We start from the raw sequence: 10,642 nt of genomic DNA, 5'->3' as shown, positions 1-10,642 counted from the left end.
CACTGATTAAGAGGGCGTCTTATTAAAAAGTCAGCAAGAAAACAGTACAGTTCGACACACATTTCGCGTGGACGTGTTTTGCGAACTCACATAACTTAATTAACATATTGAATGATATATTCCACAAAATGATTACTCACAAAGTATATAATGAAAACTTGCTACTCATCTGAATATTTTTCGTGCTTTCTCTTAGAATTACTGCACGCTTTCTTGCTTAACCTACTCCATTCTCGATCACAGAATATTCTCTTTATTGCAATAGCAATTATATGGACACTCGAGGCGCATTTCTTCCGTCGTTGTCGGCGTCACCGTGATGTTCGGTGTAAAGTTCAAGTGTGATAAAATCATCGCCGTGCTCCGTATGCTGTATGTGCAAGTGAAAGCGTGTGAGGGTGGTGGCTCAATCTCGCGCCCAAGTGATGAAAGCAGGGACGTAGCGCGTCGTCTTCCTTTATCGCGTGCAAAGCTAAAGGGGAGGGGGGGGGGGGAGGAAAGGGGGCGTCATGTTCCGGAGGCGGCTGAGTATGGCGTGGCCGCGCGGGCCCTAGCTCTCTTGACAACGACATGGTTTCAGGGCCGGCTTTTCTTGCGACACTCAGTTGATCGAATTTTGTCATGATATCGCAGCATTTATTAACTCCGGTATGCAGGTTGACTGCATATTTTGAGACTTTAGAAAAGCATTTGATGCAGTATCTCGTACCCTGTTACTAGAAAAGCTGTCTTATCTTAACATATCAAATACCCTCCTGAAGTGGCTGGGCGCTTATCATTTAGAAAGAAGCCAACGCGTGATTCTTGGTGATGTCCGCTCATCTGACGTTTCTGTATTATCAGGTGTGCCACAGGGGTCTGTCTTGGGGCCCCTACTTTTTCTTATATTGATTGATGACCTAACTTAACATTTGTCTTGCCGTGTTAGGTTATATGCAGATGATTGCTGTATTTACCGTTAAATTTCATCTGAAGCAGGGAGCGAACAGCTACAAAGCGATCTGAACAATGTTATGTCTTGGTGTTCCACCTAGAACATGACCCTCAATCTAGCCAAATGCAACCTATTAAGATTCACACACAAAAAAAAAAAAACAGCTCCTGACGGCAAGCTATTTCGTGAACGCAACACAGCTGTCCCTTAATTGTGAAGGAATATAAGTACCTAGGAGTTATTTTTTCCAGCACTCTGACATAGAATGCACACGTTGATTACATTGTATCGAAGGCTAGCAACACATTAAACTTCTTGAGACGCCACTTTAAACTAATATATAAAATATTTTCAAATATTCATTTTTCCCACACACAATTCAACAATGGAACAAACTCCCACAAGGAATTGTCTCCGCTCCCGTTTCAACATTTCTACTTGCCCTTCAAAGTTGCATTTCATCTCAGGCCGGGCTCACATGAAAGTTATTGTTCACAGTTTCTTCTCCTCCTTCTAGCGATTTGTGCTTGCGATTTGTGCCTGCTTCTATTTGTGCTTGATTTGTGCTTTCAGGTCGATTTGTGCAATTTGTCCTAGTGATTTTTTTTGCCTTTGTTAATTTTAAACAAAATTTCATAGTTGTTCTGTGGATAATTCCAAATGACATGTCACCAATCTGCATTTTGCTACGTGCTTGTATTTTTTGTATTTGAATGTTAATATTTCCCCCCTACACTAATGCCCCACAAGGGAGCTGTGGGTATTGTAAATAAATAAAAAATAAATAGAAAGCGATCTGCGATGCGAGCAGAGTGCGCCGAGTGCTGGTAGCTTCGTGTGCACTGTGTTCTCGCCGCTTATGTAGTTCCCGTTACCGCCGCGCTTCCTCACTCCAGCGCTTTGACAGCGGGTGCGCGGTCATCGAGCGAGATGTGTTCATGTTTGCTTACGCACGCGTGACACCATGCTTGGTAATTTTGTTAGTAAGCGAATGTTCACAAGTTTATACGGCCGATAAAACTAATATCCTTACTTTTTATAGCTGCCTACCAATTTGCTATCGCCATCGATGCTTCGCCTTTCGGGCTTTTTAGGTAGCTGCGGCCGATCTCAAAATACGGCGCAAAGTCTCAATCCCTTGAACGTGCCACAAATAACTAATTACAGCACCTTTTGTCATCATCATCATCAGCCTATATTTATGGCCGTATAAACTTGGAAACATTCGCTTGCTACGAAAATTAACAAGCATGGTGTCACGCGTGCGTAAGCAAACATGAACACATCTCACTCGAATTCCGCGCACTCGCTGTCAAAACGCTGGAGTGAGGAAGCGCGGTGGTCGCAGTGAGCGAATTGACCTTCGTGCGGCCTCTCGCTTCAACGCACGTCAGGGGCCGCGCGGCTTTTGGCGTGAAAAAGGCGACTCATCACGTCGCTGAAAGCGTAAATTGTGGTCGCGGGTTATCACAACCAACTGAATAATAAAAGCTTAAAATTAAACTGGTGCAGTTCTTGAAGGTCGTACAGCTGCCAAACTGGCCCTTCCAATTATTCGCTTCTCTTAGAAACAAAATAAAACACGCTATCCCATCGATTGCTGAATGGACAGCTTGTGGCGGCAGAGCCATATAGCGTGTGTACGCGTCAGTGGTATCTGGTACCACGAGGCCGCCGCAACAGGTTTCGATAAAGTGATGAGTTTCGTTTTTTTCACGTCTGCTGCACTCCTCGAGTATGTTAATCTTTGGTGGCACTATTTTGCGCCACCAAAGAGTACTTATTGCACGTAATTACGCACGTAATTATTTACTTGCTGCATTCTCGGATAATAGAGGCTCCGTAGCGTAATTACTAGGTCCACGACTATCCAATGAAGCAGTAAAAAACGAGACAAACATTTTCTGTCAGTGCTCGTTTAGGATTAAAGAAGGAAAGCCTAACATACTATGGTGTCCAGAAAGAAATACAGGTCAGCTTTCGCATCTGTCGTTTCACATGGACTTTCAATGATTTGGCTTTGTCTTCTGTGCAGCACGTTCAACAATAAGGATAAGCTTGTACAATAAAAGAGACTAAGGAACACAGGGTTGATCATGCTCTGTTACTGCACTCAAATAAACCCTATTCACGACCCCGAGTCGGCGTACTTGCGGGTGACATCTATGGCAACCTTATGCAAAAATTCAGTCGCATTGAATCCCACAGCGAAGTCTAGGTGCCGCATGGTTGGTTGCGGAACGACGTGGCGCAGCACGACGTTGTCTCCCAGTCTGGAAACGAGGTAGTCCACGTCACGTGGGTCCGCCATCCGGTCTCCCTCGGAAGAGAAAATGGCAAAGCGCGTTCTGATTCGTTCCACAGGGTAGGCTGGTGGCGTCGCCTGTAGACATTTATGCAAGAATTGCAAGAATTACTTCACTCCGTACGCTGTGGTGTAAAAGTTACAAAGAAAGGCTGGCCAACGCTTCGATAGGAAGAGCTATCTTCCAAAGTTCAGCCGGGGTATTTCTTGATGTTGATTTTCTTGCTCTTAGAGGTCCAAACACTATGCATACTAGGTTTATGGATCCAGGAGAATGGAAAAGCACATCACACCTTAGCTAACCTAAGGAAATCAACGACAATGTGGCGCGCATGATCCACCGGATGACCAGAAATAAGAAATGTTTCGCGGAAGAGGAAACAATCAAGCTAGTGCAGGCTTTTGTCATCAGCCGCGAAACCTACGGCCTCCCGTTGCAAAAGCTCTCAAACAAAGAGACAATGCAGATAAATGCTCTAATACGCACACCATATAAAACAGGCTTAGGACTACCACAGAATACAAGCATTGAAAAACTTGAAGACCTGGGAATACACAACACATTTAAAGAACACACAACATCAGTAATACTCAGGCAGCGAGAAAAGGCTAAACTCAACAGAACAAGGCAGAGCCCTTCTACAAAAACTAGGGTATCCCCAGGACCGCAACACTGCGGAGAGCAAACACTTCCACCGAAAGAGGTTAGAGAACACATCACAACAACACCCATTCCCAAAAACATGAGTTAAAAATATCATACGGGCAGACGTGAGGCCAGGGCCAGAACTTTACAAAGCAAGTTCGGACGCAACTGGGAAACATACTATACTGATGCGTGTAGAATATCGGAAGACAAACACGCTATTGTAGCTACAAGCCAGCATACCATGATCACAGCAACCCTAAAAACAGACTCGGTTCGCATGGCAGAACAGAATAAGCAGCCATTTAGCACCGTCCATCCGAGATGCCGAATTCATAACCCAGGGCGCCCTAGTCATCTCAGACTCACAGTCAGCATGCCGTCTATACATGGCGGGAACTCTGTAAAAAATTACGGCGAGGATCCTAGGAGAACACGTGCAACAATATCACGCGATCAGCTGGTGCCATGCTCCAGCTCAAGCTAGGGCAGGCTAGGGATTGGCGCCGGCTACAAACAAACACGTACCCGAATCTATTAATCCTCAATAAAATCCACCCAACCCACTACCCGGACACATGTACGTGGTGTTGGGAGTGGTCCTCTCTCACCCACATAACGTGGACGTGTAGGCTCAGGCCAACCGAAATTAACTCACCCTCATTAGGGACAAACCCATTTGAAAGGCAGTGGGAGGTCTGGCTTGCCAGCAAGGATCGAGAGAGCCAAGTTGCTCTGCTCGACCATGCCCAGCGAGCCGCACAGGCCAGTGGAGCCCTGGACTAGGGGACCCACCCATCCTTGCCCTACTACCCCAAAGTAAAATAGAGTTTCTACTACTACTTAGTGGTCCCCTTTGTGAGGAAGCGGTGGCAGCTGACTTCGCGATTCACGCCCCAGCGCGATGTGCCAATGAGGTGGCATACGCATGAAAGACAAATGAATTAAGGCGCAAGTGGACGCGAAATTAGCAGCCACATTGATACGATTGAGTAGGAGACGCAGTGGGTAAGTGGTTTAAATAGCTGCACTCACAATAAAGAGGTACGACTTATCGGCGTGTTCGTTGACATTCGCTCACAAACTTTAGCCTTATGAAAATTGTACTATGCCAGCCCGCACAGGTGCCCCCGACATATTGGTATATACTGCACATAAATGCATGACAAACGTACGATGAAGTATGGAAAAGAAGCACCTGAAAGAATGCGCAGAGTTGCCAAATCTTAAAAACAATTGCGCTTCTCGTTTTAATTACCGTCGTACGTACGTAATCGCCACCGAAGCCTTAGAGTGGAGAGGAGTGAACTTTTTGCTATTACTTTTTCAGGATCAGATCGAGAAGTACGCTTAACCTTTAGAGCGATTCCAAAAGATCACGAGTAATTGAAATGTTTTAAAAGAATAAACCAAAAGTATAAGCATCCCACAAGCGCGAATGTACAATAATGTTCCCGTCTGCTAAGAGCAGTAGGCCACTGGAATACGCTTCCACAAGAAATGGGGATGGAATACGCTTCCACAAGAACTTACCATGGACACCTTTTTTGTCGTCTGTGTGTGACCACTTGTGACATAGCAGATTGTTTTTTGTCCGCGCGGGTTGCTACATGGCTCATTATATGGGATGTTCACTTTAAAGTTTTACATAATTAAAAAAAAATTGCATATGACAGATATATAGCATAATTCTTGTCGTTGAGTCGGATTATTCGGTGAGGCGGAAATTACTAGCGCAAGAAATTGAAGTACACATTTAACTAATTAACAAAATACCCTAATTAACTTCTTAATTAATTGCTTTACGGCACACATTACAATTTACGAATTGTAGCGGGGGAGTTTGCAAGACGTATCCGTTTGAAATTAATTTCAAGGATGACACCAGTTGCGAGATATTATTTCCCAAAGTATGGAATGAAATACATGGGCATTCCAGTTACTTTGAGTTTCAATGCATAATAGAGCGTTTTGTTACAAAAGTAAGTGGAATAACAGTGCATTCTTAGGGCGAGTTTGATGGCGCATACCTCCCAAACTGGTGTCATTGTGAGAATTTATTCAAAGTTGATAAGCCTTGCAAACTCACGGGCTAGAATTCGCAAATTGCTAAAGTTCCAGCATATGACGTTTTTGTTTGTTTGCTTGTTTGTTTACGTGTGCGTGTGTGCGTGTGCGTGTGCGTGTGCGTGTGTGTGTGTGTGTGTGTGTGCGTGTGTGTGTGTGTGTGTGTGTGTGTGTGTGTGTGTGTGTGTGTGTGTGTGTGTGTGTGTGATGCAGATGCGAGGGATTGAAATATCGAAGTGTGTCTGGCTGTTGAAGGCGACCCGTCTCCTATCTATCTGATCAACTTCGTCGTGTAGATCACAACAGATCGAGTGTCCGCTATAGGAACACTGACTTGTAGTGCAAGAGATAGTCGATTACTTCTGAGAAACCTTGTGGTCCTGCTGGTGATAGAAATTTAGCCGTTACTGATGGAAAGTAACTGTTATGGTGGCGCTCCCGCATAGTCGCACAATTAGCTTGCTCGAACATCCCGACCTTCTTTCATTAAACTTGCTAGAGCTCATAGGTTACGCCAACGAGCCCTGACAAATGGGCCCAGTGCCAAGTCCCGAGACCTATAGCTAAACTCCGCCGGCGACGACTTGGACTTAGAGTCGTTAAGAAATAATGTTTATTTCTCTCTCACTGAAGTGGCTAGCCGACTCGTACTAGCCGTGCTCCAACTGCATGTTATTCAAGATATTTTCAGCGCTTCAGAACAAAAAACAAAAAAAAAATATTGCAGAAGAACAGATGAAAGACGACAGTGCAGAAAGGACGCTGGCGTACAAGAATGACGCTGTTTTTTTTTTTATGGTGTTTCTTTCTTCCCTCTAACCACTGGAAGACGCTCGAATGTCCAAATTTCAATTAGCCCAGCTTTGTGCATCATATATCTTGTATGAAACGCATTTACACTGACTGACAGCTAAACAGTGGGCTATTGATCGTCAACAGGGAAGCTATATGTGACTATGTAGGTATTGCCGCGTATACCAACGCCTCCACGATCCCAGCTTATCACATTTACGGAACTTAACGTCACTCAGCACGAGGAAACAAGGTTCTATGTTTTCGCCATTCTTTTTTTCTCTGTCGTCAATGCTGCGCACCGAAGGGCTCCTGGTTTGCCTTTCGATTGTCATTTCTTTGTTTTCTTTTATTCACAGTGACTGAGATAAGACGGTTTTGTTTTGCCGGTTTAGAATGACGTGTGCCGCCAAACGCCTTTCGTCGTTCAACATGTGCTCGAAATTCTTAAGGCTCACCACTCGCAAGTTCTACGTGCCCGCGTTGATACTACATTGATGTGGTTATTTGTTTCTTGAGTTTTAAATGTCCGTGGGCTATGTCATTATTTTTTTAAATTGAAGTTGGGCTGCCTTAAATAGTAATAAACCAAAACGTATGCAAACGCGCATTGTTGCAGTTCTGATATTGTCCGATCATTAATTATTAGCCCTGTCTCGGCTGCAAACGGGCAGCTGACCGAATTTATGATTACAAAGAAATAAATTAAACAGAACTTGAAGTTTTACCTGAGAGTAGCGCCGTTGGTTTTCTTTGTCACCGTGATCATACATGATGAAATCCTTTGCACGGTATATCTGAAAGAAGTTCACACTGTCATTTAGTAGCCACTTTGAAGCTAGCGACACGCAAGGCGTATCTTCAATATCTTCATTAATTCTTAAATTCTGTAGTTTTATGTGACAAAACAGTGATTTGATCATGAGGCACGCCGTAGTGCGAGTCTCCGGGTTAACTTCCACCACTTGGGGTTCTCCCAAAGGTTCCCTCAAAGTGTTTTGTCATCCGGGTTTAATTTTGCGACCGCATGTACAGATACGTAAAATTGTATAAACGAAAGAAGATTAAACAGTGTGCGTGCTTACTCGTCAAACACAATCATTCCATCCTTTCAGCATACATCTGCTTACTTACAGGCTTGGAGGAATAGGAATAAAACTGAGGAGAGGCCCTGACGTCACACTTCGTGACGAGTGAACTCCTCGAATTAGACCGTGAGGCCAGTCTCACTAGCTTAGCCGGTCTTTGTGAAAATAAACATGCGCATTCTTACTGCACTGATATAATACACAGGCGATGACCGGAACCACACTTTACGTATACATCACGGCGCGTGCGTATGCGCGCGGTTATAGCGTGTTACCCGGACCCACTACGTGCGTCCATCAGTCGTTTGATGTGCGCGCAGGCGTACGTTCTTCTGTCGGTCCTTGTTCACTCTTCCACCGCATCCGCCAACTTTCACATCCCGGTGGCCCTTGGGCGCACACAAAAGGTGTCTGCTGTAAGTAAGGTTCGACCCTTAATTACTCAGAGCAACCGCTTCTTTGCCATCCTTCCGCGTGGTTCTTTTGCATGCCACAAAGCCACAAATGCATCGTCCGCTGTCCAAAGCAGGAACACTGCACAACTGTAACAGTCGGTGAGGGCGCGTTAGCATGAATCTACCGAAGACGACAAAGATACTCCCAGATCGCCCTAGGTCCGTGGTACTGCACGTGGCGTACAGTGCTGTATGCGTGCTCGTTTCACGCTTTTTACTTCTTGGAGTTCCGCCTGGCCACAACAACAACCGGGAGAGCGCGGTCTAGCTGAGACGTCCACACAAAACATGGAGACTAACACAAACCTGAACACACGACGCCTTTGCCACTATCCGAGACCTACGCAGCAGCACACCCATGAGCACACACAATCATAACAAAACCGCCCTTGTGCCACATCGCTGGCCGATACATCGAAACTCACCATGTGACTTCCTCCACGCTTTTTACAGCGTAAGCTGTTATGGGCTCCTTCCAATAGCCGTTTCGGGTCGCGATGATGCCGCCGCCGGCGGCGTCCGTGTAACCGCTATCGCCGGAAGCGCGAAAAAAGTACCCGATTCACGTCACGATCGAACCCGCGCCCGCTGCATGGGAACCGCGCAAACGCTTGCTATCGGGCCGCGGAAAATACCCTATTGACCCTTTTCGCGGAGCTCACGTGGGCGCTTCCATGTTTGATCACATGGTGACGCGTCCATTACTTGCCTCAGCTGCCTCCGTTGCCTCCGCGTTTACAATGCAAGCGCGTGACGCCGGTGCGGCGCAGTAAACCCCCGTTTCGATAAATGTCGTAGACGGTGGCTTTGCGCACGACACGAAGCTTTGAGCACAGCTTTACAGGACATATAAGTGCTTTCAGAGCTCATTACGCCCTGTCCAAACGGCGCCAGCAGCGTATACGGTACTTGTACTAAAAGCGGGGCTATAAATGTATTCCAAGCTGTCCAGACTTCCCGCTTAAGAATTAAATGAGGATCAGTGCGCTCTTCCTTCTTTATTTGGCAAGCATTTCGAAGCAGCGGCTTGTCATGCTTCTCACTCAGTAAAGTTCCTCGGTGCAGCCACTATCTGATTGCTTATTTTCAGCCTAATCGCTCGCGGGTGTGCTCTGCATAAAGCTTGGAATGTAAATGTTCTGTACTTTGCGGTAGCTTGTAGCGAAGACGCATTATCGTTAGTCCCTCGCTTACTCTGTGGATCTTGGCGAAACGTTCAGCTTCCAACAGTCGTGTCTTGTTGGTGTAGTCGCCGTCATTCATGCTTCGGCACATTGGTTCCAAGTGTGCGCCCATTCACTTATTATTGATGAGTTGGCGATAGGGTGGGCGTAAGTTTGCGTGTGACTAGGCGTGGATGCGTGTAGATAACGCGCGAGAAGCTTACTATGCCACTAAGTGGCGCTACTTCCTTTTGTAACGAGCGGTTCTCCCTCTTAAGTGCCGACGTTCCGGAGTTGAAGTCCTTTCTTTGAAGGTTAGCTATACATCGTTGGCGGATGAACTATATTTTTTGATCCTTGAGGAAAGCCGTGCATCGTGAAGGGCCGGCAACACAGGCAGTCCTTATGCAGCAGCGGCGACACAGGTCGATTCCATTCCTTATATGTGAATCACTATTTTTGCAGCGAACTACCGCGCACTTCTTCCCTTTATCGTTACGCATTTTGCAGCATGAATTGGGCACAGTGCGTTAGCGAACACCCAGTTTGCATTCCCGACAGCTGATCGCCCAATAGCAGGGCAGAAGCAGTAATGGTTTCGTATTCGTGCGCATTCGCTGAGGCAACGTATGGCGCGCCGCCGAAAGCGCCATATGTTGATTTTTTTTTTTTGCAGGCCTCTGACTTTTTTTCCTAGCGCGCGTACTAGGTAGGGCCTCTAATCTTTTTTTCCTTCTTCCATGCTTACAGGCAACTGAGAGCGAAACGCCGGTAGAAACTTTGTGAAATGTTAGTAGATACATTTATAACATGAAGACTGACGACCTTGCGTCACTGCCAGCTATAATGAACTTACTAACTAAACGAAGAGGGTTAAGCCGCACTGTTTTGGCACTCATTTGGTGCGATCTTCAGAAGCCCGCCCTTCTTTCGAAGATTGATGTCATAAGATTCTTTTTATCAACGTCGTGACACTTTACGCGGGCGTCTTCTATGTTCTTAGATCCTAATTTCCTTCCCGGAATTGCCACCAGTGCAGCGTTTTCTGCAGTCGTGCCCGTGCACACGTGGACTAACAGGTGGATTGTGACGTCAGACTGCATGTGCGGAATTACCACGTTGAGAGCTCTTTTGTGTACAACATTCACAAAAAAAAAAGAGTTGTTCATATAAAAGAAAATGTTAAAATATA

General features: G+C 45.8%; 1 protein-coding gene across 1 annotated transcript in view; it reads right to left on the bottom strand.

The window, feature by feature from the left end:
* Positions 1-3,039: 3,039 nt before the first annotated feature.
* Positions 3,040-10,642, bottom strand: part of LOC125947664 (lipase lipl-5-like) — a 52,934-nt gene continuing 45,331 nt past the window's right edge. The window contains exon 11 of the mRNA XM_049672876.1: positions 3,040-3,317. Within this exon, the coding sequence (XP_049528833.1) occupies positions 3,063-3,317 (255 nt within the window). The 3' untranslated portion in view covers positions 3,040-3,062. The remainder of the gene's footprint in view (positions 3,318-10,642) is intronic.

The sequence above is a fragment of the Dermacentor silvarum genome, chromosome 8 (assembly GCF_013339745.2).
Source record: "Dermacentor silvarum isolate Dsil-2018 chromosome 8, BIME_Dsil_1.4, whole genome shotgun sequence".
NCBI classification, from domain to species: Eukaryota; Metazoa; Arthropoda; class Arachnida; order Ixodida; family Ixodidae; genus Dermacentor; species Dermacentor silvarum.
Note: the sequence above shows the minus strand (reverse complement) of the source record. Positions and strands in the feature narration are given on the sequence as shown.